At 45.4% G+C, this 26220-nt stretch overlaps 4 protein-coding genes across 6 annotated transcripts; 3 read left to right on the forward strand and 1 right to left on the reverse strand.

Annotated features, from left to right (window-relative positions):
* Positions 1-198: 198 nt before the first annotated feature.
* Positions 199-15651, reverse strand: setdb2 (SET domain bifurcated histone lysine methyltransferase 2). 3 transcript variants are annotated; one of them, XM_079185795.1, is made up of 12 exons: positions 15529-15651; positions 4167-4258; positions 3774-3887; positions 3595-3687; positions 3280-3413; positions 2923-3198; positions 2485-2813; positions 2236-2405; positions 1925-2154; positions 1147-1350; positions 920-1008; positions 199-845 (listed from the first exon to the last, which is right to left on the reverse strand). In XM_079185795.1, exons 2-12 carry the CDS (start codon positions 4222-4224, stop codon positions 680-682), a joined length of 1863 nt encoding a protein of 620 aa, XP_079041921.1. In that variant the 5' UTR covers positions 4225-4258; positions 15529-15651; the 3' UTR covers positions 199-679. The 3 variants fall into 3 exon arrangements, with proteins under 3 accessions (XP_079041921.1, XP_079041920.1, XP_079041922.1); XM_079185794.1 differs by lacking the exon at positions 15529-15651 and adding an exon at positions 4340-4843; XM_079185796.1 differs by lacking the exon at positions 15529-15651 and having other exon boundaries at positions 680-845; positions 920-1003; positions 4167-4843.
* On the forward strand, positions 3754-7432 carry LOC306715430 (uncharacterized protein). The gene is made up of 9 exons (XM_079185801.1): positions 3754-3822; positions 4998-5189; positions 5275-5397; positions 5724-5956; positions 6028-6165; positions 6240-6427; positions 6837-6916; positions 7002-7085; positions 7164-7432. Exons 2-9 carry the CDS (start codon positions 5003-5005, stop codon positions 7292-7294), a joined length of 1164 nt encoding a protein of 387 aa, XP_079041927.1. The 5' UTR covers positions 3754-3822; positions 4998-5002; the 3' UTR covers positions 7295-7432.
* Positions 8061-15179, forward strand: LOC306715247 (uncharacterized protein; the record flags this gene model as incomplete). The annotated part of the gene is made up of 16 exons (XM_079185561.1): positions 8061-8152; positions 9213-9387; positions 9460-9484; positions 9560-9673; positions 9758-9898; positions 10286-10374; positions 10526-10646; positions 10732-11266; positions 11885-11952; positions 12112-12275; positions 12360-12384; positions 12938-13051; positions 13462-13608; positions 14029-14147; positions 14390-14510; positions 14587-15179. The coding sequence occupies 16 exons, from the start codon at positions 8061-8063 to the stop codon at positions 15177-15179; spliced, it is 2643 nt and encodes an 880-aa protein (XP_079041687.1).
* LOC306715248 (uncharacterized protein) lies at positions 15609-25475 on the forward strand. The gene is made up of 17 exons (XM_079185562.1): positions 15609-15670; positions 15782-15945; positions 16161-16185; positions 16435-16548; positions 16688-16825; positions 17453-17568; positions 17770-17890; positions 19214-19814; positions 20971-21146; positions 21987-22147; positions 22528-22552; positions 22712-22825; positions 22957-23088; positions 23175-23449; positions 23682-23799; positions 23873-24060; positions 24469-25475. The coding sequence occupies exons 1-17, from the start codon at positions 15610-15612 to the stop codon at positions 24895-24897; spliced, it is 2958 nt and encodes a 985-aa protein (XP_079041688.1). The 5' UTR covers position 15609; the 3' UTR covers positions 24898-25475.
* The last annotated feature ends 745 nt before the right edge of the window (positions 25476-26220 follow it).

Below are 26220 nucleotides of genomic sequence, written 5' to 3' on the forward strand. Positions count from 1 at the left end.
TTTTTTTAAAGATCTTTATTTATTCATACTTTTAAATAAAGTTTGTGCTATTTTATTATCTATATTCTATTTTTTATTTATTTTGAGTACACTTCATGGAGCACTCCTGTGTTTTATTATGAAAATAATAAATCCTAGAATCTAAAGTGACAGGCTACAAATGAAGTTAGAAGTTTCAAAATAAAATATTTAGTGGCAGTTAAAGTGGCAGAATCCTCCCATACATCCTGCAATGGAGTTTCAAAATAAAAGAAGCTTTAGAGATGGACATTTATACTTGAAACACGTTTTACAACATAAAAGTCACAAATTATAACTGAAAGGAAACCACATACACAGTATGACAGCCTTTCAAAATAAAAGTCTCACACATCTGAACTCTGAAATGAAACACACAGTATGACAGCCTTTCAAAATAAAAGTCACACATCTGAACTCTGAAATGAAACACACAGTATGACAGCCTTTCAAAATAAAAGTCTCACACATCTGAACTCTGAAATGAAACACACAGTATGACAGCCTTTCAAAATAAAAGTCTCACACATCTGAACTCTGAAATGAAACACACAGTACGACAGCCTTTCAAAATAAAAAGGTTAAACGGATTTTTATAAATTGAGTAGATTTATTTAGAAAAACATAAAAAGTGTACAGAAGTGACCTGGGGGGGGGGGGGTTACTGTGTGTCACCTTGACCTCTGACCTCACACACCCCACACAGCTGATCCTCGATGGTGAACCCTCCCTGGCAACCATTGCTACCGCAGAGACAGGGCACTTCCTGTTTACTCTCAGAGTCAGCGGAGTAGTTCCATGTGAGCTCAGTGCCGGCCTTCACAACCCTGAGAGAGAGACAACGTTTATGACCACCAACAACAACAACAACAACAATCATCCTCCTCCTCCTCCTCCTCACCTGCTGGTGAAGAAGGCCACGACGGGGAAGCCGGGGTCGTGAGAGTCGGTGAAGACGTTCTGGACGAACAGGTTGGGCTGACAGCTGTGCTGTAGGGAGCAGAGTGTGAGATAGAACCATCTCTCCTGTAGTATATATATATATATATATATATATATATATATATATATATATATATATATATAAAATATATACACACAGTATATTTATTAAAATAATTGTCTTACGTTGAGGAAGCGGCTCACGTTTCCTTCCTTGCTGGCGTCCAGGTAGTAGACGTCCTCCACCGTCTCCGTCACTCTCTTCAGGTTCTTCAGGTTCCTCCTCGTCTCCACGCCGTTCACGGCGACCTCCTTCTCCAGAGGAGGAGACGGGTCGCCTGACTCACCTGGAGGAGGAGACGGAGGCTCCGGAGCGCCGACCAGAACGGTCTGGAGACAGAAGGACAAGTTAAAGTATTGATCCCCCTCAGGTAAACTCAGGTAGCCCTACTAGCCCCGTTAGCTCTATTAGCACCGTTAGCTCTACTAGCACCGTTAGCTTTACTGGCCCCGTTAGCTCTATTAGCACCGTTAGCTCTACTAGCACCGTTAGCTCTACTAGCCCCGTTAGCTCTATTAGCACCGTTAGCTCTACTAGCCCCGTTAGCTCTATTAGCACCGTTAGCTCTACTAGCCCCGTTAGCTCTACTGGCACCGTTAGCTCTATTAGCACCGTTAGCTCTACTAGCACCGTTAGCTCTACTAGCACCGTTAGCTCTGACAGCTCTGCTTTGGCTGTTAGCTCTATTAGCTGCTAACTGCCAGCTGAGCTGTTGCCATGTTGAGAGCCGTGTGGAGACAATCATAAAGCTCCCACTCTCTTATGTATTTATATGTTGTATATGTTTTGTTGTACTGCTGTATTTCTACTCCGTTATAGTACTGCAGTTAGTTCTATGTAGTAGAAGTACAAAGTACAGTACAAGTACTTGATATCGAGTTCAGTACTAGAGTACACGGCTACCTGGTCTCGGTCCTGTGGTGTAGCGGCGTCGTTGGGTCTCTGGATGACGGGGACGTGGGGGGGGGGCGACGTGGGTCGGGGGGGCTCCAGCACGGTGCTCCGCCCCTCCAGCACCGGGGGGGGCAGCCACTCGGTGACCACCTCCACCTCGTCGTCAGACGGGAGGTCGGACCTCGTCAGCTTCGGGGGCGACGGCTCGGCAGGACTCTGACTCCTCTGTAGGGTGACACCTGAACACACCGCGAGGCGTTTAAGGTCAACCGGTCACTATAAACGATCCTCAAACATGGCAACCATTGGCCGTGTCTCACCTGCGTAAACGCACACGAACGTGCCGCGGTCCAGGTCGTCGCGGCATCGGACCCCCCAGCCCCGGCCGTCGGTCTGGAAGACCTGGAGGCGGACTCGGATCCCTCTCTGGACCAGCCGGTTCTGACAGCGGGTCCGGACGCAGCCGCACCACGGGCCGCACTCGTACACGCTAAAGGACATTCAGGATCAGCGTGAGGTCACGAGGTCACTTCCTGTTTGAACGGGTTCTGTAGTTAGCGGGTTCTCACCCTGAGGGAACCGGGTCCGGCAGCCTGTGGTGGTCGTAGCGGCGCCCTCCACCGGTCACAGCGGCGCAGGCGCAGCGCCGGGCGTCAGCGCAGCCGTCGGTGCAGTCGCAGCAGACGTGGAACAGCGCCGGGCCGCGGGTCAGGAAGCAGCCGTGCGGCCAGCGGTCCTTCCGGTAGCGGAACTCGGCGGGTCGAGCGCCGCCGTCACCGACACACAGCTGCACTGGCGTGGGCTCTAACCCGCGGCTCAGGTCCATCTCTGGGCACCGGGGGCCCGTCGGAGGGGGCGGGTCCAACTGAACCGAGGCATTAAAGGTGAAGAAGTCCACCTGGAGGGTTGAAGGCAACAAAGCACATTTACTACTTTATACATAACAATACATCAGTCACAGTGCTTTCAGATTGTCGTACTTGGTCCCTGAACGCATCGTCACAAACCTGCAGGACGTCGTAGCTCTCGGTGGCCAACAGGAAACGCATCACGTCCTCATGGTTCCGGAGACTCTGTCCACACGGGGCCTTGTACAGGACGTCCCAGTCCTCCTCGTCCTCCGGCTCGTTAGACTCCGCCCCCTCCTCGTCTCCTCTCAGTGACATCATCAGCGGCACGGCGCTCAGCCTCTTAAAGCCGCAGAGCAGCGGAACCTTCAGGGGGTTCTGACCCCAGAACGCAGGGGTGCACTGAGGCATGCTGGGTAAAGAGGGCAGGCAGGCCTGAAGGGAAACAACAATACAGTGTGTAGTACACAGTGTGTAGAACACAGTATATAGTACACAGTGTGTGTACTTGTGTACCTTGCAGCAGGAGTGAGGCTCGTACTGCAGCTGGACTGGAGTCAGAGGAGGTAGTAGCTCCTCTCGGCCTGAAGGGGGAGCTGCTGAGCTGGACGTCCCGTTAGAGGGGGAGGAGTCAGCCGGGAACAGCTCATCTGGACAGGAAGACCCCACCAAAATAAGACACAGGTTCTTTATTTACATAGAAATATTTATAAATTTAAACTTCTAATTCAGCCATCAAACATATTGCATCTACATATAGACACAGAGCACTGGTCTTTACTGGTGTGGCTGTAATGACAGTAAAGTTTCAGAATAAAAGCCTGTGTTCACCTGAGCCGATGACCACCTGGACCACAGAGGAGTCCTGAGAGGAGGCCGGTGGACCGTTGAGACTCTCCAGAAGCTTCAGACCCTGAACGTACTCTGATGGACACAAACAGGAAGTCGCCGTCAGCCCAACAGGAAGTCCACTTCAATACCACCGAAGAAGAAGAACCAAGAGGCCCCACCTTTGTCTGTCGCTGTGTTCTTCTTCAGGACCCTCTTCAGGTGGTCCAGGTACTCAAACACACCACTGAAGACCTGGTCCACGTCCTCCTCGGACCAGAAGGCTTTGGCTCGCTCTGAAAGACAAAAAGACATTTAAATGAATCCTGAATATTTAAATATCTAGACCACATCAGACCTGGTCTACATCAGACCCACATCAGACCTGGTCTACATCAGACTTGGTTCAAATCAGACCCACATCAGACCTGGTCTACATCAGACGTGGTCTACATCAGGTCTGGACTACATCAGACCCACAGTATTTAGGTCTGTCAGACCTGGTCTACGTCAGACCTGGCTTTAACAGTAACTCAATCAGTAATACAATAATAATAATAAACACGAGTTCTTACCGACTTCATGAGGATCTAGATTTTCCTCCATTTCCATCACTGAGACAGACGTTAGCATGCTAGCAACCAGCTAGCTTAGCTTAGCCGGCTCGCTGAAAACAATCAGAATTGTTAGCTTGTTTAGCTAGCCGTTAGCTTCCATTAATATCTTATTTACGGTCTACGATTAATACCGGAAGTTCCTCGTGAGTCGTTACGTCCTCTTTGACCAGTTGAGGACAGTTTAACGTTTAATATACTGACGTTAGCATCTTACTAGCATTGCTGTTCCACATTCGCGTTTTAACTGATTTTGTTAAGTTCTCCGTTTATTATGATAGTCAACGGCCACCGTAGAATTGCGTTTAATTTGCCCCCTGGTATTGTTTTCCGGGCAGCTTTTCGTCTCTTAACCTTTGTATTTTTTCGCATCACAAGAAACGTTGTATTGCCTCATTATTTTGTACAGATACATTGTTGATTACGTAGTTTTTATTATTATAGTAAGTATCTGTTCGCTGAACGCGGTATATCAGCCTGCTAGCCTTTGCTCAGGGGACAAACACATTTGCAACCCTTCGCTTTTTGAGTTGACCTAAATTGACCACCGTACCACTTCCGGTGTAGTTTTGTAACAGTGTAACAATAAAGTTATGCAAGTTTAACAATGCGGAATCATTAAGAACAGAAAACCACAGCGAGAGGTGAGTTATATTATAAATACTATGTTGAATATATATTATACAACATGAGGTTCTGTTAGTACTTGTTAAATATATATTATACAACATGAGGTTCTGTTAGTACTTGTTAAATATATATTATACAACATGAGGTTCTGTTGTGGTGCAGCAGAGATGACTCAGGTGCGGCGGTCGGTGAGCAGTGCATTGTGGGGGATGTGTGCGGGTGACTCCATGTCCATGCCAGTCCACTGGTACTACGACGTGGACGACATCAGGAGGGACTTCGGAGGCTGGATCGCCGGCTTCACGTCCCCCAGAGACCGGCACCCGTCCAGCATCCTCAGCCTCTCTAACACCGGTACGAAGACCTGGACCATCAAGACCTGGAGACCTTGTTTATGTTCTTGTGGTTTAATGGGACACTTTTTGTTCTGGTGTTCCAGCCGGTAGCGGTCGGACCGCCTGGTCCTCCGGCGCCAAGCGACCCGATGTGGTCGGTAACGTGATCCTCCACGACAAACTGGACCTGTGGAAGACCTCCAAAGGCTCGGTCCACTACCATCAAGGTACTGAGTACTAGCATTGATACTGAGTACTGATACTGAGGAGTCTTTAGTGATCTCTGTTGGTGGTCTGTAGTGGTCTCTGTTGGTGGTCTGTAGTGATCTCTGTTGGTGGTCTGTAGTGATCTCTGTTGGTGGTCTGTAGTGGTCTCTGTTGGTGGTCTGTAGTGGTCTCTGTTCCTGGTGTGTAGTGATCTCTGTTCCTGGTCTGTAGTGATCTCTGTTGGTGGTCTGTAGTGGTCTCTGTTGGTGGTCTGTAGTGGTCTCTGTTCCTGGTGTGTAGTGATCTCTGTTCCTGGTCTGTAGTGATCTCTGTTGGTGGTCTTCAGGTCTTCAGTCCGGGGACAACACCCTGAACGTCCTCTGTTCCCTCCGAGTCGCCCGCTCACTCGTCGGCGGACGTTTCGGCGACGTCTCTCAGCCGGACGCCCGAGCCGCCGTCCTGTCGGACTACGTCCACTTCCTGACGACGCCCGGCTCGCACCGCGACACCTACGCCGAGTCCTTCCACCGCTCCTTCTTCTCCAGCTGGCAGGACAGCAGGCCGACCTCACCCCGTCAGGTAAAACAAACGCACCCTCACACAACCACCAGCTGTGTTTCTGAAGTACTGAACCTCTTCTTGTTTTTCAGGTTCTGGCTTTTGCAGAAAAACGCAGCCGGCAAAAGTTGAGCTCCTCGTTTCCAGACAGCCAGCTGGACGCTATCGGCTGCCTTCCCATGATCCTCCCCTTCATCCTGCTGTCCGCCTCGGCCAATGAGGAGCAAGCTGTGGGTTTCTGACGCACCTTTAAACACAAAGAGGACGTTCTCAGTCTGACCTTTGACCTCTCGCCTGTCTCCAGGTCTCAGCAGCCGTGGAGTTCGTGAAGCTCACCCATCCCCACCCGAAGGTGCCCGAGTACGTGTCGATCTACGGCCGGGCGCTGCACGCCGTTCTGGGCGGAGCCAGCGTCCGGCAGCAGGCAGAGCTCGCTCTGAAGAGGCTGGACGCCTGGGAGGACTGCCGGAGCTACGGACGCAAGGCGGCCAGGTTCCAACGCGCCGCCGGCACGACGAGATCAAACCGCTTCAGTCTTTACTGTCCTGTGTTCGTGGTCTTTAGTGATCTACGTTCGTGGTCTTTAGTGATCTACGTTCGTGGTCTTTAGTGATCTACGTTCGTGGTCTTTAGTGACCCGTGTTCGTGGTCTTTAGTGACCCGTGTTCGTGGTCTTTAGTGACCCGTGTTCGTGGTCTTTAGTGATCTACGTTCGTGGTCTTTAGTGATCTACGTTCGTGGTCTTTAGTGACCCGTGTTCGTGGTCTTTAGTGACCCGTGTTCGTGGTCTTTAGTGACCCGTGTTCGTGGTCTTTAATGACCCGTGTTCGTCACCACTTCCTGCAAATCTTCCACAATAAAAGCTGAGCCCATTGAAGAGCTTCCTGTCTTTGTGCTGCAGGTTCCCTCGGGGTTCTGACGAGCAGCTGAAGGTCCACCAGAGCGCCGTGAACTACCTGGGCCTGGCCTGCTACACTAAAGGTCCAACCCGTCGTCATGTGATCCTGTTGAGTCGGTCATGTGACCGCTGACGAAGCTGTGACGTGTTGTTTGTTGTGACCCACAGGAGCTCTGTCCAGCTTGTTCTATCTGGCTCACGAGTTCCACGACGACGTCGGTGGAGGAATCCTGACCAACACCAACTGTGGAGGTTTGTACAGAAGCTTTGAGTCCAGGTTCAGGGTCCAGGTTCCACCAACTGAAACTGGTTGTTGACTTCCTGTTCCAGGTGAGAACTGTAACCGCGGGGCGGCGCTGGGGGCCCTGCTGGGGGCCGGTGGGGCCGTCCCACCGGAGTGGAGGGACCAGCTGAGAGACGCCCAGGAGTTCATCCCCGACATCCTGAAGGACATGGAGTGACCAGATTACCAAAATAAGTCTTTATTTATTTATTATTTTTATTTGAAAATCTAAAATGTTTTCCTTTGTTTGTGTGGAATGAAATAATACTTCATAAATGTATTTATACGTAGTATAATGATAACCATCAGTAACAAATAAAATCCATCATCTGAACAATGTGTCAAATGTTCATTTATTGTTGTTAAATCTTTAATAAAAGTACTTTATTTTCTCAATTTATGTACAGTATATATATATATATATATATATATATATATATATATATATATATATATATATATATATATATATATAAAATGTATTCTGCTTTTTGTTTCCTGGAAACATATTTTTAATGGTGAATTTTCACTTTGTTGGTTTTAGTAAATATGTTTTTGTTTTTCTAAATATTTAAGTCACATATTATATAATATACATCGTTTATATTTTAGTTTTCTGAGTCGTTGAAGTTTGTTAATAGAATAGTGAAGACTTTTCTGTGTTTAACTGTTATATAAATTATTCATCTCAGCAGTAAATAAAGTACTTTTTACTACTATACTACTATATTTGACACAGAATATGACACAGTACTAGTAGTACTAGTATTTAAGTATGTAAAGTACGTCTTCATATTAAAATACTCTCATGAATCAGTGATAAAAACTGTTCTATAATAAAGAGTACTTTTACTTTTGACACTTGAAGTACATTTATCTGATACTTGTACTGTTGTACACAGAGAGGGTTTTGGGTGTTTTTCTGACCTTTGATCAGAACAAACATGGCGTCCGTCAGCAGAGAAACGAGGCGACTCTTCTTCCTTCGACTCCTCATCGCTTCTATCCCAGCATGCACTGGGCTTCCTGGAGGTCAGTGTCAGGTCTCTTCTTCATCTTCTTCTTCGTCAGTTTTCATATCAGACTTAGTGTCGTTCAATTCTCTCCACTGTGAAATTCTCTGAACAGTTGATCAAGTTATGTTAGCACGTTAGCTAAGCTATCATAAATGATGAGGTACTAGCATAAGCACTAATGTTAGCTTAGCATAAGTATAGCTGAGACTTCAACTTCTGAATCACCGGTTCATCTTGGTTTTTGTCCGTCTCCATCTTGCTTTTTATCCGTCTCCATCTTGCTTTTTGTCCGTCTCCATCTTGCTTTTTGTCCGTCTCCATCTTGCTTTTTGTCCGTCTCCATCTTGCTTTTTGTCCTAATCCATCTTGCTTTTTATCCGTCTCCATCTTGCTTTTTGTCCGTCTCCATCTTGCTTTTTGTCCGTCTCCATCTTGGTTTTTGTCCGTCTCCATCTTGCTTTTTGTCCGTCTCCATCTTGCTTTTTGTCCTAATCCATCTTGCTTTTTATCCGTCTCCATCTTGCTTTTTGTCCGTCTCCATCTTGCTTTTTGTCCGTCTCCATCTTGCTTTTTGTCCGTCTCCATCTTGCTTTTTGTCCGTCTCCATCTTGCTTTTTGTCCGTCTCCATCTTGCTTTTTGTCCGTCTCCATCTTGCTTTTTGTCCGTCTCCATCTTGCTTTTTGTCCGTCTCCATCTTGCTTTTTGTCCGTCTCCATCTTGCTTTTTGTCCGTCTCCATCTTGGTTTTTGTCCATCTCCATCTTGCTTTTTATCCGTCTCCATCTTGCTTTTTGTCCGTCTCCATCTTGCTTTTTGTCCGTCTCCATCTTGCTTTTTGTCCGTCTCCATCTTGCTTTTTGTCCGTCTCCATCTTGCTTTTTGTCCGTCTCCATCTTGTTCTTGCATTTGAAAACCTGGGACCATAAAACATCTTTTAAATAAAAATAATGACTAATCGTTGGAGCTGTCAATCCAACTGTTGTCAACCTCTTGTGGCCACAGTCGGTAACACGCTCCACGGATTTCACTACACGTCCCAGCATGCTAAGCATTGAACACTTCCTTCTTCCCGTATTTTGTGATTAAAGGAGGCGTGTTCGTGAGCAGACCTGATGCCAGCGTCTTCCTGCATCGCAATCGTCGAGCCAACTTCCTGTTTGAGGAGCTGAGGAGAGGAGATCTGGAGCGCGAGTGTCAGGAGGAGAAATGCTCCTACGAGGAGGCGAAGGAGATCTTCGCTCTGCCTCAGCAGCTGGTCGGTTCAGACTCAAAAGTGTGATTCATGGTTCTGGTTTCTTGTGAGTTAACTTGTGTTTTCTTCTCTCAGGAGGCCTTCTGGAGGCTCTACACAGGTACTCCAGCTTTTCATATATTAACGTACTGATTGTACCTGTCTCAGCTGTTGAAATGCTACTTCCTGTTTGCAGCGGTGGACCACTGCCTGTCGTCTCCCTGTAAGAACGGAGCCACCTGCACCCGACAGGTCGACACCTACGTCTGCAAGTGTCCACCTGGTTTCCATGGATCCCACTGTGACAAAGGTATTCGCAGCGTTTCATGTTTTACTGGTTTCTGTTGGAGAAGTCGTGATGAACAAGGTTTTTTGTTTCTGTGACTCCACGCAGCTCGTGTGACGTCACACGGCTGTCGCTATAGAAACGGAGGGTGTGAACATTTCTGCCGACAGTTTCGGGATCGTCCTCACGTCTGTTTCTGCGCTCCGGGTTATCGTCTGCATCGGGACGCCAACACCTGTGAGCCCGAAGGTCAGAGCTCGTCAGAGGCGTCAGGGACCAGAAAACCCACGCTCAGTCTTTTAGCTTTTCTTCTGGGGTGATTCTGTAGTAGACGAGCATCCTAACAACATCTTGATCACAGAGGTTTGAAGACGTATTATGATCCTTTTGCTTGAGTAAAACATTAAAACCAGTCACTTCCTTGGCAACCACTTTGGAGCCACGTGGAAACGCACCATCAACTACACTGACAACCATGTTTGTCACAAAAAAACCATCACTGAGACCTTTAGAAACCACCGAGCAACAAACCCAAACAACGTCCCCAGTAGCTAAGTGGCTACACGTTAGCGGCCCCTCTGTAGGAAACAGGTGGGGACGAGCTCTTTAGTGATGGTCTTTGTGTCTCTGGTCCAGATCCTGTGGCCTGTGGAAGACTTCAGATACATTTTAGCCCAAGGGTCGTCAACGGGGAGATCTGCCCCAAAGGTCACTGTCCGTGGCAGGTAAGAGCATGAAGGTGTTACCTTTAGCTTCTTTAGAGTCAACATGTGGTGATGAAGGTCTGGGTCGAAGGGTATTGAAGAACTCCTGATCTGCAGACCTTTCCATCGTAAATGCTGCTCGTGATCTTTCTTGTATCTTTGCTGGTCTCAGGCTCTGCTGACTGAGCGTAACGTTTTTATCTGCGGGGCCATCGTTCTGTCCGACCGCTGGATTCTAACCGCAGCTCACTGCGTTTGGGGAAAACCTTCCGGCATCTTCAACGTCACCGTCGGTAAGAATGCCAAAGTTACGTTGGAAGTACAGTCTAGTTCACTTGATAGAAAAGGTCAAATGTAAAAGGTTCTGTCCCCGTAAAGGTGAACATGACCTCAACATGGACGAACGGACTGAGCAGAGGCGGCGGGTGGTCAAAGTGCGGATCCACCCCGACTACAACAAGAGCAGCTATGACAGCGACCTGGCCCTGCTGAAGGTGCACCGCCCCGTCAAACTGGGATCCTACGTGGTTCCCGTTTGCCTCCCCGCGCGGAACAGCACCTTCAGCCGAACGCTGTCGGCCGTCCGCCACTCCACCGTGTCCGGTTGGGGACGCCTGTTGCTGGGCGGTTCCGCCGCCGGAATCCTCCAGCGGGCGACGCTGCCGAGGGTTCTCCTGCAGGAGTGCCGCCTCCACACCAGGCTCAACGTCACCAGGAACATGCTCTGCGCCGGGCTGAAGTCTGGCGGCCGGGACGCCTGCCAAGGGGACAGCGGCGGCCCTCTGGTGACACGCTACAAGAAAACCTGGTTCCTCACGGGGGTGGTGAGCTGGGGGAGGGGCTGCGCCAGTAAAAACCTGTACGGGGTCTATGCCAAAGTCAGCAACTACCTGGACTGGATCCAGGACGTCATGTCCACCACCTGAAAAGTGGTCCGGGTCCACAAACCCGAGACACGAACCACAAGATAAAAAGTTGCTGGTGATTTTGTCATTTGTATTATTTTGTCTCATGAGATTCAGTTTGAGATCTAAAGGGATTGTTTTATTAGTTCTGGCAAAATAAATAAAGACAAAGAGACCTTTCTGTGTTCATGTTATTTATTTCAGTGCAGCTGCAAACTTCTTAATGTGAGTTGGTTTTGGTGACTTTGGTTTTTAGGATCAAATTACAACTTAAATATGAATGAAAACTGTCTGAACTCAACTCCTGTGTGACATGAATGCAGCATTATATCAACAGAAGTTGTAGTTTTCTAGCTTTGATGGTGCTAGGTTAGTTTCTACCTGTTCCCAGTCTTTGTGCTAAGCTACGCTAAACATAACCCCCGTTTTTTTAATGTAATGTCGTTTTATCTGAACACTAAAGTGGGAGAATTTCTCTGGACGTATCGGAGGTGAAGAGCAGCAGTCAGAACGGGTCACATTAGTCAGACGGAGTATTGGGAACATGTGATCAATGGATTGGGGGGGTGGACCAGACTTTGCACCTTTGGATCCACAAAGAAGCAGCACAGCAGCCAACTGTGAAGTCCAACGATGTGGCTGAGAGTCTTCTTCACCTTCGTCTTCAGCTTCTCCAGCTGCCGGCCGGCTTCAGGTGAGGAAGTACTCAAGTAGAAGAGAACTCGTACCTTCACTTTAAAATGTGTTTAGTGTGCTAGCATTGCTAATTAGCACTGAACATACAGGTCAGCCGAGGCTGAACGTCATTAGTTCTGCAGCTTGAGACGAACTCGTTTCCTTCTCTATTTGAAAGTCTTCCTGGATCCGGATCGAGCCCATGGAGTCCTGGTCCGGACTCGGAGGTATAACTCGGGCTGGCTGGAGGAGCTACAGATGGGGGATCTGAAGAGGGAGTGTCTGGAGGAGCGATGCTCCTATGAGGAGGCCCGGGAGGTGTTCGAACACACCGAGACCACGGTCAGACCTCTTTACTGTAAAACTAATTTCTCTATAGAGTATATATAATATATATATATAATGTATGTGTGTCTGTTTCCTCAGGACGAATTCTGGAGCAGGTACAACCGTAAGGAACCACACCTTTTGTTTCAATCTCATACCGGTATAGTCACGCCATGCTAGCTGCTAACCAATGCTAATGATGGTTCTGATCCAGGACCATCATCCCACCAGAACCCAGACTTTACATTATGCTGAGGTGCTGTAAATGAATATAAAACACAAATTACCTCTGAAGTGAAACTTGTAGTTATTGTTGGTTCAATGCTTTTGGGTTTCATGATTATCTTTCATTTGCAGTTTCTACGTTTTGATGATTGTCTACCTGATTTATTGTAAAAGCTTAAAATCAAGGTTGAATGAACAAATTAAAGTCAATACAATTAATAATCTGGTTAACAAGTTCTACTGAGAGCTTTCTAATAAAGTACGGCAACAAAATACAAACCACCGACGGGCTGAATGTGTTTTCACCTCTAAAGTTACTAAAATCATCAAAGTGTCCTGGTTACTGGAGATCGTACTCAGATCCATCTAGTTGGTTCTTAAACACCTGAATACTGTGATCGGATACTATTATTATTGTTGTTTATTATAATCACTGTGTTGTCGTCCTTTAGTTCCAGATAGTTGTGAGTCGGCTCCGTGTCTGAACGGCGGCAGCTGCTCCTCTCAGGGATCGGCCTACACATGTCTCTGCCTCCCCCAGTTCAGCGGACTCGACTGTGAGCTCGGTGAGCAAAATCAACAACTGATCCTTGAAAACTGATCTGGATTCTTGGTCTGCAGAGAAACTAACACAAAGTGTTAAAGTGTTTGAGCTCTGGAGTACCTCAGGGCTCTGGTCTTGGTCCTATTGTACTTTCTATTGAGGCCGTATAATAAATATATATTCTCTTATATGCAGACGACACACAGATTTACTAACTGACCTAAAGGCCCAACAGTTCTCAGCTGTGTGTCGTCTGCATAAGGAAACGTTTCTGTCTGTTCTATTCAGTCAATATTCCTTATTTCATGCTGATACATTGAGAAGTTTGTCATATTTAATTGTATAAAAAGGGTTAAAATGTTTAAAACTCAGGTATTGAATTGGCTGCGAGTGAACAACTTGTTTCTTGGTGAACTATTTTAAACATTTTAGACTTCAGGACGATTCGAGACAGCTGCCTGCTGGAGAACGGAGGCTGTGACCATTTCTGTGACGAAGGCGAGGGAGGACGAAGACTGAACTGCTCGTGTGCAGACGGCTACTTCCTGCATGTTGACGGACAGAGCTGCATATCAAGAGGTGGGAGGAAAGATTTGTGTTTATTTTATTGTCTTTCAGATGAGAAAACCTTCTCATCACAACGAGGTACGTCAAACATCGGTCTCTTTATTTTGACTTGATCTCGTCAACATTTTGACATATTTCACTGCATCCGTCTATTAAACTCAGAACCTTCATGTTTTATCTCACCATTCATATTTGTTCCATAATTATCAGAAAAAAGAGCCGGTCTGACTGAAACAGGACTACAAAGTGTTAAACTGTCTGAATTTGAACATATGAGAGCTTCCCGTTAATAGAAACTTCTGGTTTTATGTCTGTTTTGTCAGAATGAGTTTTCTATAAAAGCTAACCTTATGTTCCGTCAAAGTACAGAAATAATATCTGCTTCATTAGAATATTAACGCTGAAGGTATGAAATGTTTCCCGTGTTTTCAGAGCCGATAGCGTGCGGCATGGTGCCGGTGCTGCACGGAGAAAACAAAGCTGAGCCGCTCGACTCTCGAGCTCGGATCGTCGGAGGAACCGAGTGCCCCAAAGGAGAATGCCCCTGGCAGGTACGCTGAGGTCTAATGTCACTCGTCTACTGTACAGCCTGTGGACATTCACTGGACTCTGAACCTCTGAAGTTCTGCCAGAACCAGATTCTGGTGGAAAGTTTCCAGAGATGACTAAGCAAACAAAAAGCTTCTGAAAAACAGAAAAACAGGGACTGCTAGTTCATAAAATCACCATCAGAGCCAATGAAAGCTCTTCTGGTAGTAGGTAAACACGAGCTCTTCATTGTTGTGTTTTCAAGGTGTTGCTGGTGTACAAAGGCAAAGGTTTCTGTGGAGGAGTTCTCTATAAACCCACATGGGTCCTCACAGCGTCTCACTGCCTCGACGACGTGGACGCTCGCTTCCTGAAGGTGGTCGCAGGTACGAATCCCTCGGTTCACAACCGACCGACACGTTCCACCATTAAAACCATTAAAACCATGTTTGTGTCCGCCAGGTGAGCACAACACGGCGGTGACGGAGGGCACGGAGCAGCTCGTCCAGGTGTCTGAGATCTTCATGCACGAGGACTACGTGAAGATCACCGCCGACAACGACGTGGCGCTCCTCCGCCTGGCGTCGCCCGTCGTCTACACGCCGTACGCCGTGCCGGCCTGCCTGCCGACGCGCCCGCTGGCCGAGCGCGAGCTCTGGGCGGTCGGCCGGCACGTGGTGAGCGGCTGGGGGAGGAGGGGGGAGAACGGACCCACCTCCAACATCCTCCGGCGGCTCAAGGTGCCGCGGATCCGGACTCAGCAGTGCCAGGAGGAGAGCGGCGTGTCGCTCACGGACAACATGTTCTGCGCCGGATACATCGAGGGCCGGGAGGACTCGTGTAAAGGGGACAGCGGCGGCCCGCTGGTGACGGAGTACAAGAAGACGGCGTTCCTGCTGGGCATCGTCAGCTGGGGGAAAGGATGCGCCCGACCGGGAAACTACGGCATCTACACCCGAGTGTCCAACTACCTAGACTGGATCCACAACCGGACCGCCACCGCAAGCCTGCCGACGAACGCCAGCGATGCCTCGACGCACAACCGGACGACCTGAAGGTCCACGATGGAGGTTCACGTTTCTGTACCAGCTGACTTTCAGTCTGTTATTATTATGACTTTAAAACATAAAACAGTGAATGTTGCATCCTGATGAAGAGAACACAATACTTTAGTTTTATGAATTATTACGGAATATAAATCAGTGTTTTATTATTACAGAATGTAATAAAGTATTTAAACTATAAATCAAATATCTTCATTGTATGAATATAATAAAACCTCTGAAAGATGTTTTTGTTTGTCGTTTTATCCGTCATACACACGTTGTGTATCGTGTACTGATGGAGTATTTCTCGTATCTAAGTACTTGTTCCAGCTGATAAGCAGCTGATGTGTTCACTGACCTGGTCAGAAGGTCGGTGGGCGTCGACCAACAGCAGCCTAGAGACTCAGTGTAGATGTGTTGAGTCACTGAACTCATCGTCATGCTGCTGAGGAGCTGCTGCTGCGTCTGGACTCTACTCTCGGCCATCGCTGCTGCTGCTGGTAAGACATGTTATTAGCATGTTATTAGCATGTTAGTCAGGTATAAACGCTGTTCTTCCTGCTGCACCTGTGATGACAAAGTGGAATAAAAGAGGTTTTCTTCTGATTCAGTGTTTGTGGAGAAGCACGAGGCCGACACGGTGCTGAAGAGATGGCGGAGAGCCAACAGCGGCTTCCTGGAGGAGCTGAAGCAAGGAAACCTGGAGAGGGAGTGTGTGGAGGAGATCTGTGACTACGAGGAGGCCAGGGAGGTGTTTGAGGACGAAGGGAAGACGGTGAGAACGCCTCTGCTGTTTAACCATCACACACTCACACTGTGTGTGTGTTTCTACAGATCAATAAAAAGCTTCCGGAGCTTTCAAACAGAGATTTATTCATGGAAATACGTTGAATATATGATACACATTCGTGTGCAGTTATTATAATTAATACCAGAACATAGCTCGAACTGGACACACAATAAAACACCTTCATGTTTATTTCTTTGCAGAAACAATTCTGGCTGACGTATCCACGTGAGTCACTCCTTTAACTCGGTTTATTATTCACATGAACATTAACGGTTCAACAGTTTGTACTTTAGAACAACGTTTGAACGACGTCCTTTGACTGAAGTAGATTTGCTGATGAAGTGATCCGTGTATTGATGAATCACTGAAGTCTTCTGTTTGTTGGAGACTTTAAAGGTTCTTTGATCTCTTATTCAGGTTCTTGTACACTCTAAAGTATGACCTGATATTAATCATGATGATATCTTGTGTGAGGTCGGGACCCCTGCCTGGTGAACCCGTGCAGTAACAACGGGACGTGTGTTTACCTGGACACGTCCTACCAATGCTACTGTGCAGAAGGCTTTGAAGGACAATACTGTCAGACGGGTAAAGAATATGAATTATACTCATTTATCCTCAAATATAGAGAAAACAGCTTCATTCACATCAGATGTTGAGTAATATTGTCATGTTATCGTATGAACATATGATGGTTTCATTGTATTGTATGAACCTTCTCTTGCAGTGGTTGAAGACCTTCTGAAGTGTCTCTATCAGAACGGACACTGTGAACATTTCTGTGACGGTTCAGCAGATCGACGGAGATGTTTTTGTGCCGACGGGTTCAAACTGGGAGAAGACGGACGGCAGTGTGTCGCTCAGGGTACAAATACTACCAATACTACCAATACTACCAATGCTGTTTGTATTTACTGTGATCAGGTGTGTGAGTAGTACCTTTGTGTACTCAGGTAGAGGGAGTTCAGCAGCTGACCAGCAGGAGGCAGCAGACTAGAAACAGAGGAAACGAATTCTCACTTTATGATCATTCAAACATCAAATATCTAATAACTAACGATTGTTTCCTCAAAATCAAATATTTAATCCTCCAATTAAACAGTGATGAAAGTAACTAAGTATATTTACTCAAGTTGTTGAGGTACTTTACTTGAGTATTTTTCTACTAGATATTGTACTTTTTACTGCTCTACATTTAGTTATTTTACAGATTTAGATTATTAATCAACTAATAAATGATGTATTATTATATTAAGATACCAGCAGTACAGTCATTAAAATGAGCTGCAACATTAAAGTAATAATATATATTATTATTACATTAAAGTGATGGAAACATTGATGTAATAATAATATTTTAAAACTTTTACTTTCGGTCCTTTAACTATATTTTGATACTTTCGTACTTTTACTTCAGACTTCTACTTGTACCAGAGTATTACTACTAGTTTTACGTCACAGTACTCAGTACTTGTGTATTTGTGTGTTTCAGTGGAGTATCCGTGTGGTCAGCTGCCTCCACAGGACTCAGGACTGAACCAGTCTGTGGTGGGTCAGACCAGACTGGTGGGAGGAAACCAGTGTCCCAGAGGAGGGTGTCCCTGGCAGGTAAAGAGCAGCTAGCGCCCCCTAGAGGCTACTTCTGTTGTTCTAGTGCTAGAGGGTCAACGAACCACTAAGATGGTCATGGTTCATCCTCTGGAGACAATCAATAAGTACCTCAGATTTCATGTTAGTCTGACACCAGCAGCCTTCTATCCTTCCTTCCTTCCTTCCTTCCTTCCTTCCTTGCTTCCTTCCTTCCTTCAGGTTCTGGTTCAGTTAAATGGAAACAGTCACTGTGGGGGGGCTCTGATCAAACCGGACTGGGTCATCACCGCGGCCCACTGTATCCACGGCAACAACCCTCAGAACCTCACTGTGGTGGCAGGTAACGAATGACTAATAACCAATAACTAACCAATAACTAATAACCAATAACTAACCAATAACTAATAACCAATAACTAACCAATAACTAATCACCAATAACTAATCAATAACTAATCACCAATAACTAATCAATAACTAATAACCAATAACTAATAACCAATAACTAATAACCAATAACTAACCAATAACCAATAACCAATAAGTTAGTAAAGTTGTTAGTAAAGTTGTTTAGTAAAGTTGTTAGTAAAGTTGTTAGTAAAGTTGTTTTGTAAAGTTGTTAGTAAAGTTGTTAGTAAAGTTGTTAGTAAAGTTGTTTAGTAAAGTTGTTTAGTAAAGTTGTTAGTAAAGTTGTTTAGTAAAGTTGTTAGTAAAGTTGTTTAGTAAAGTTGTTTAGTAAAGTTGTTTAGTAAAGTTGTTTAGTAAAGTTGTTAGTAAAGTTGTTTAGTAAAGTTGTTAGTAAAGTTGTTTAGTAAAGTTGTTAGTAAAGTTGTTTAGTAAAGTTGTTTAGTAAAGTTGTTTAGTAAAGTTGTTTCGTAAAGTTGTTAGTAAAGTTGTTTTGTAAAGTTGTTTAGTAAAGTTGTTAGTAAAGTTGTTTCGTAAAGTTGTTAGTAAAGTTGTTAGTAAAGTTGTTTCGTAAAGTTGTTAGTAAAGTTGTTTCGTAAAGTTGTTAGTAAAGTTGTTTCGTAAAGTTGTTTCGTAAAGTTGTTAGTAAAGTTGTTTCGTAAAGTTGTTAGTAAAGTTGTTTAGTAAAGTTGTTAGTAAAGTTGTTTAGTAAAGTTGTTTGTAAAGTTGTTCTGTAAAGTTGTTAGTAAAGTTGTTTCGTAAAGTTGTTAGTAAAGTTGTTTAGTAAAGTTGTTAGTAAAGTTGTTTAGTAAAGTTGTTAGTAAAGTTGTTTCGTAAAGTTGTTAGTAAAGTTGTTAGTAAAGTTGTTTAGTAAAGTTGTTAGTAAAGTTGTTTAGTAAAGTTGTTTGTAAAGTTGTTTAGTAAAGTTGTTAGTAAAGTTGTTAGTACAGTTGTTTAGTAAAGTTGTTTGTAAAGTTGTTTAGTAAAGTTGTTAGTAAAGTTGTTAGTAAAGTTGTTTAGTAAAGTTGTTTGTAAAGTTGTTTAGTAAAGTTGTTAGTAAAGTTGTTTAGTAAAGTTGTTTGTAAAGTTGTTTAGTAAAGTTGTTAGTAAAGTTGTTTAGTAAAGTTGTTAGTAAAGTTGTTAGTAAAGTTGTTTAGTAAAGTTGTTTGTAAAGTTGTTTAGTAAAGTTGTTCTGTAAAGTTGTTTTCTAAAGTTGACGTTATTAACGTCTCGTTTCACGGTTTCTTTTCCGTAACCAGGGGAACAGAACTTGGACGTAGAAGACGGCTCAGAACAGAAGTTGCCCGTTTTAATGGCGGTCGCCCACGAAGGTTTCGTGCCGTTAACGGGCGATAACGACGTCGCTCTGCTGCAGCTCGGTCGTCCCGTCACCTTAAACCGCGACGTCGTCCCCGTCTGTCTGCCGACCGGAGACTTCGCCCGGCGGGAGCTGCTGCCGGTCCGCTACCACACCGTGTCCGGTTGGGGCAAGAGGACCTCCGGGGGCAACGCCGACCAGTCCGGCGGCCCCGTCGCCCCGGTCTCCCCCGTCCTCCGCAGGATGTCCGTGCCCATCCTCCAGAACTCCCAGTGCTCCCAGAGAGCCCAGTTCAACTTCACCGACAACATGCTGTGTGCCGGGTACCTGGAGGGTCGCCAGGAGAGCTGCCGCGGAGACGACGGGAGCCCGCTGGTCACGCTCTACGGCTCCACCCACTTCCTGACGGGCGTGGTCGGCTGGGGGCGGGGCTGCTCGCACCCGGGGTATTATGGGGTGTACGCCAACATGGCCAACTTTGTGGACTGGGCGGAGGGCGTCATGAAGAACCCGCCCACCATGGCGACAGCCAATAAGAAGGCGTTAGAGATGCTGGAACAGAAACTAGTTTAAACTAAGATGACGTTCAGGAACCAGATTTAATTCTTGATGTGCTTTCATTTTCCTGTTGTACTATTGGAAATGTTGGAATCATCTGTTGTCAAAGTCGCTGTATCTGGCCGTGATGTTGAGACGCTCAATAAAAGTTACTGAAAGAGAAGTGATGGATTATTTGTGATCAATGATTTTCACACATAATAGTCTTAACTACACTGTAAAAACATCACATTATTTACAGACTATTCTTTGGCTTAAACAAAGAATTAAAGTATTTCCAACCCAATTATGAGATTATTGGTTCTAAACCAAACAGGTAGTTCACTTGTTGTACTTTTAGACGAACGAGACAAACTGGCTGCTTTAACTTGAATTAAATACTTTTTCCACAGCTGGAGTTGTGTTTCAGTAAATATTTGCATGTTGAGTCAGTGTTTGAAAAACCTTGTTTGCTGGAAACGACTCTCGCTCTGCCAAAAGAATTCAGGAGAAGAATTCCTTCACCTCCTCCGTACCGACGTGTACGATCCTCCTCAATACTTCTGTCTGTGTGAAGCGTCTGGTTTTCATCTGCAGTCTTTGTGCTCAAGTTTCATCCAAATGTAGCAAGACATACATGTTCTGTGTATGTTGTGTTTATTGTATTTGACATGGAGATCACAGTAGCATTAGAATTGTAACATACATTGATGCAGAAGGACCAGCTGCACTGTGTATTTACAGTATTACAGTATTCAGATATTTTACTGCAGCAAAAGTACGAATACTACACTGCAGAAATACTCTGTCACAGTAAAAGTATTATTGCTATTATTTCATTAGTTTTCACTTCATTAATGTTCATTGTAACCTTTTGGTCGCCTAAAAATGCTCATTCAGTGTTCGGTTTCATTAAGCTCCGCCCTCTAGTGTCACAAAAAAACAAGGCCAGAAACCAAGATGGCAACCGCCAAAAACCAAACCACTTGTTATACAGTCTTGAAAGTTTGAAAGCAGTGCACTCTGGGACTTGAAGTTCACTGGTAAAGTTAACTGTGTCATTAGATAAGCCCCTCCCAGTCTGATGAGCAGATTGAACATGTCAACACCTCTTCCTCCCTCCTCTTCCTCCTTCCTCCCTCCCTCTCGCTACTCATACAGGTCATCGCCCTCTCTACCTCCCCTCCTCCCTCCCTCCCTCCCTCTCTCTCCACATTCAGACTCCATTACTTCCACTCAGCACACTCAGCCGAGCTCACGTCCATCCGGGGCCATGTTCTGGTTTCACCAGCCGCCGCTCGTCCTCCTGCTGCTGCACCTGACTGCCGCTCACGTCGGTAAGTTCACCGACTGATCAACTTGTAGTAGTTGAAGCGAGGTGGAGAGGACACATGTTGTGTGTCGGGGGGGTTTGGGGGGGTTGTATGTTGATTGGCGGCTGCCGGGTGACCCTTGACCTCGTCCGGTTTCATGTGTTGATTTCAACAGATTTTTTTGAATTTTTGATGACTGACAGCGGCAGAATCTCTTCTTACGTCTCATTGGACAAAGAGAACACCTGCTGAGCCGTGATTGGTCCAAAATGTCGTTCTGAAAACATTGAATTTATCTCAGAAGATATTTTAAAAAGTAGAGGGAGCTAACGTAACTATTGAAGAGTATGTGGACACATTAACATGTTGACCTGGTGAGGATCAAGACAGTTACTACAGTTCATCCTCTGGGGAGCAAGAATGATCAACCACATTTCATCCCACAATAGTTGTTGAGATGTTTCACTTAAAACCATAAACATCAACCTCAAGGTGGCGCTAAAGAGTCAGAGGATCACCAAAGTCTGTCAAAGAGTCATCCTCTAGGGAACATGAACGTCTGAACAAAGGTTCATGACAATCCACCCAAAAGTTGTCAAGACATTTCACTCAAAACTTTAAATGTTGTTCTAATGATGGCGCTTAAAGAAAAGTCACCAAAATCATTAGGACACATCTTCAGGGAACCATGAATCTCATAGTGATCTCATCTGACTTAATGAAAGTCAGAGGTTCACCAAAATCAGTAGGATTCATCCTGAGGTGAACATGAATGTCTGAACCACATTTCATCACAATCCATCCAACGGTTGTTGAGATATTTTGTTGAGACTTAATGATAAAATAAAACTCTTTGTCTTGCAGTCTTTTTGGACAGCAAGGCGGCCAGCCAAGTTCTGACCCGACAGAGACGAGCCAACAGCTTTTTAGAGGAACTTAAACAAGGCAACATGGAGAGGGAGTGCATCGAGGAGCGCTGCGACTGGGAGGAGGCGCGAGAGATCTTCGAAGACGCTGTTAAAACTGTAATAACCTCCTTCAAATAAAACACTGCCCTCAAACAAAATGATTCGCAACAAGTCTAAAGGTTAGATAGTATGTCCTAGCTTAGCTTAACTTAAGATAGCTTAGCACAAAGCCTTGAGGCAGAGTGCTAGCTTAGCTCCATAATAACTCCAAAGGTGTTTGATTTGACCAAGACTTTAGCAACAGTTAGCATTGAAGCTATTTCTTGCTACTTTGTTGACTTGTTAGAAAACAAGATCCACATGAAAGAAAAACGTCAGATTTGAGTTTTGACTGAAGCGGCTTTGTTTTCAAATCTCCAGGTTCAAGTTTTAAACAAAACATTTGCAACTTAAACTCTCGGATCTGATCTAATTCTGTTTTTCTTTTTTTTCTGCAGAATGAATTCTGGGCCAAATACGTTGGTAAGGAGTTTGTTTTGTTCCTTCAAAATGACGAAACCAACCGGATCACATGCTTCAAGCAGAGAACCTTTAAGAAACAAAAAAAACCAAACAAGTCTTTGTAGAACCTGAAAAGAAAGCAGGTTCTAAATGTCGATAAAATTGCCGTTTGTCCTGCAGATGGTGATGCCTGCGAGTCGCTGCCCTGCGCTCATCAGGGACATTGCAAAGACGGAATCGGTAGCTACACCTGCTACTGCAAGTCCGGCTACCAGGGCTTCAACTGTGAAATCGGTACACAAACCAAAACCATTCTGGACGGCAAACGGCAAAAAATGGCGGAATTGGACTTTGGAAACTTCTCGGCAGAACATCTTGTTGAGCTTCCCGATGGGTAGTAAAAGTGTTTCCTTTGTCTTTTGCAGTTATTCCGGAGCTCTGCGAGAATAAAAATGGCGGCTGTGAACATTTCTGTCGCGTGGAGCGAGGAAACATTCAGTGCTCGTGTGCCGATGGGTATTTCCTGGGATCGGACGACAAATCCTGCAACTCCAATGGTGAGAAAAAGGCTCTAGAAACCTGTAGCATCACCATCAGGACAAAAACTAATATCTGAATGTGATTCCAAAAATGCTTCTTGCAGAACCCTTCAAATGCGGCGCCGTCGTCAGCGGAAACACCCGGACTGTTTTCAGGTACGTGCGGAAGAACGAGACGGACGCGAACACCATCGAGTCCAACCCGACAAACCACAGCGCCAACGCCACCGCCAACGCCACCGCCAACTCCACCGAGGCGCCGGACGCGGCTCCGCTTCCCCAAGACTACGTTTTCGAGGAAACCGTCGTCCCCAATATGGGGAGCATGACCCGCATCGTCAACGGAGAGGACTGTCCTCCAGGAGAATGTCCTTGGCAGGTAGGGACACTATGAGGACAATGATAATAAATAATGTCCTCATGTCAGACGACGAGGAACGATGTAGAGACGAAGAAATCCATGTTTGTTTGGACACACCTGGGAGTCCATTACTGTCAGGGTGTCCATTGTTGTCTCTATGTGGACCATTAGAAGACCTTTACAGGTATCTGGAAGTCCACTACAGCAGATGTTGTGTAATACAAACATCTGTCCCGTCTCGTCCTCTCAGGCTCTCCTCCTGAACGAGAACGACCTCGGGTTCTGCGGAGGAACCATTCTCAACGAATACGTCATCCTGACCGCCGCCCACTGCATGAACCAATCACGCTTCATCTACGTCAAGCTCGGTGAGTCTCAACCGACCGATCGGCTCGTTACCGGCTGTGTTTGAACTGTCTGAAACCGTCTTTGTGGGTTCAGGTGAGTTTGACGTGTTGGTGGATCACGGTAACGAAGCGACCCACCAGGTGGAAACCATCATCACCCACAACAAGTACCGGCCGGACACCTACCACAACGACATCGCCCTCATCAAACTGGCCACGCCCATCAAGTTCTCCAGGTTCATCCTGCCGGCCTGCATACCTGAGTCGGACTTTGCTGAAAAGGTGAACTTTTCAAGCTGGTTATTAGGATACAACTTCTGGGAACCATGAATCTCGTAGTTAGATGCTTTTTGCTGGATGAATGAAACTTTAACCGGCAAATTGACACCACTCTCATGAAGCAACAGCTGGTTAGCTTAGCTTAGCATGAACATGTTTCACTGAAAACAACCTCATGGTGGCTTATATGTTTAGTAAAAACTGACTTGCTTGTGGCGCTAAATAAAAAGACGAAGGATCACCAGTTTCTGTAGGATTTATCCTCTGGGGAGCATGTACAATCCAGCCAATCCAGCTCTTTATGCTAAGCTAAGCTAACCAGCTGCTCATATTTACTGTATAAGAGTAATATGGATCTTCTCATATGATCGAAAACGATGCAGAAACTGGATTTCTTCCCTCCTCTTGCAGGTGCTGATGCAGCAGGTCGACGGCACCGTCAGCGGTTTCGGCCGACTCGGTGAAGGCCGTCAGCCGTCCACCATCCTGCAGCGCCTCACGATGCCCTATGTGGACCGGCAGACCTGCATCGAGTCCACCCAGCTGCGCATCTCCACCCGTATGTTCTGCGCCGGCTACGACACGATAGCCAAGGACGCGTGCCAGGGCGACAGCGGCGGGCCGCACGTTACACGCTACTCCGACACCTACTTCATCACCGGCATCGTGAGCTGGGGCGAAGGCTGCGCCCGCCAAGGCAAATACGGCGTCTACACGCAGGTGTCCAAGTACATCCGCTGGATCCGAGAGGCCATCGACAAGCTGGTGCCTGAAGGGAAGAGCGGCGGCGGTGGAAGGGTGAGAAGGCACCACGGTGCCATCAAGAGGCTGGTTCTGTAACTCCGGAACGGAATTCTTCTTTTTCAAAAGTCATCGAACAGAGATCCGCCTCACTTTAAGCCTCATGTAATCATCAAAATCATGTTTTAACCGTCACATTTCACGCTTTTATCTGTTTTTAAAGACGTTTCTAATCTTCTCAAAGCTACATTAATGAAGGGGTTTGGCCACTAGGCGGCAGCAGAACAAGCTGCATATCAACATAAAGTAGCTTCTAAAGTAGCTGCAGCTAACGTGTTAGCTAACCGCTGCTGCTAACGTGTTAGCCAACGTGTTAGCTAACATGCTTTCACAGACCGGGTCAAAAGCGGAGTGCTGGAGTTCCTCAGGGTTCGGTTCTGGGTCCTCTGGATCTTCTCTTAAAGCTCCATTAATTGTATTTTTTTAAAGTCTGTAAACAAATCATCTGATCACATTATCAGCTTATAAAGCAGCAGCTAACCAAAGCTCATTTTGTGCTCAGTAACATTAAAATGTGTTTCAATAAAAAACATTTTCTGTTTTCATGTATTTTTTTCAGTCACTGTCAGAAAGAAGCTTTTAAAGCAGAAATTGAAGCAAAATAAAGAAATACGACAACAGTCTGATGAAGTTTCTGTCTGAATAAAACTAAAATATCTTAAATTTTACATTTACTTTCTCACTATTGGTGCATTTTTCTTTCTTTAATTGAATTAGAGTTGAATTAATTCAATATATTAACAAAAAAAATCATTTTGGGTCATCATCACTGTAATTTTTAAGGTTAAACTTCAAACATTAATTTATCTAAAATACTTTAATATTAAATCAATTGTTCTCAGGTTCCAGCGTTTATTATTGTAAACACAGGTCATAAATATGATGAATAATGAATTATAATAATTAAAACAATATAATTTAGTTCTTTGTAACAGACAGCTGATGTTTAATTAACTAATAAATATATAAATAAATCATAATTATAATAAAGAGTTAGTTAGTTGACTCATTGATTAAATTATTAGTAGATTAATTAAAGAAATTACATTTGTCACCAATGAAACAACAAAAACAAGAAGTTTGAGTTCGTCACTTAGTCTGGATGAATAAACGTTAGCATTTAGCCTCATGTTAGCATTCTTTGCTTCTCTGAGTTCTGACGTCGTGTTCTTTCCTGTATTTGCTCTGAATCCTCATTTGAAATGATTAATCTCTTGTTGACCTGAAACAAACACAGCGACATGTTGTTGGAGGTTCAGAGGTGAAAGGTCGGCGCTGCTGCTTGTTTAGAGACAACAGACCAGAGTCCAGCGGAGAACCTTCTGTTCCTCGTTTAACTCTTCATGAACACATCCACTCGTT

The sequence above is a fragment of the Pholis gunnellus genome (assembly GCF_910591455.1).
Source record: "Pholis gunnellus genome assembly, chromosome: 24".
In the NCBI taxonomy this organism is placed as follows: domain Eukaryota; kingdom Metazoa; phylum Chordata; class Actinopteri; order Perciformes; family Pholidae; genus Pholis; species Pholis gunnellus.

What these genes read in the sequence shown, in the direction of transcription:
- LOC306715430 (XM_079185801.1), top strand. Translation starts at nt 5,003, where the DNA reads ATGACTCAGGTGCGGCGGTCGGTGAGCAGTGCATTGTGGGGGATGTGT. An exon ending in CCTCAGCCTCTCTAACACCG is followed by an intron (nt 5,190 to 5,274) that starts GTACGAAGACCT and finishes CTGGTGTTCCAG; the next exon opens with CCGGTAGCGGTCGGACCGCC. An exon ending in CCTGGCCTGCTACACTAAAG is followed by an intron (nt 6,917 to 7,001) that starts GTCCAACCCGTC and finishes TGTGACCCACAG; the next exon opens with GAGCTCTGTCCAGCTTGTTC.
- setdb2 (XM_079185795.1), bottom strand. Translation starts at nt 4,224, where the DNA reads ATGCTAACGTCTGTCTCAGTGATGGAAATGGAGGAAAATCTAGATCCT. An exon ending in GAACACAGCGACAGACAAAG is followed by an intron (nt 3,688 to 3,773) that starts GTGGGGCCTCTT and finishes TGTGTCCATCAG; the next exon opens with AGTACGTTCAGGGTCTGAAG. An exon ending in CCGGACCCGGTTCCCTCAGG is followed by an intron (nt 2,406 to 2,484) that starts GTGAGAACCCGC and finishes AATGTCCTTTAG; the next exon opens with CGTGTACGAGTGCGGCCCGT.
- LOC306715248 (XM_079185562.1), top strand. Translation starts at nt 15,610, where the DNA reads ATGCTGCTGAGGAGCTGCTGCTGCGTCTGGACTCTACTCTCGGCCATC. An exon ending in ATTCTGGGCCAAATACGTTG is followed by an intron (nt 22,553 to 22,711) that starts GTAAGGAGTTTG and finishes TTTGTCCTGCAG; the next exon opens with ATGGTGATGCCTGCGAGTCG. An exon ending in GGGCTTCAACTGTGAAATCG is followed by an intron (nt 22,826 to 22,956) that starts GTACACAAACCA and finishes TGTCTTTTGCAG; the next exon opens with TTATTCCGGAGCTCTGCGAG.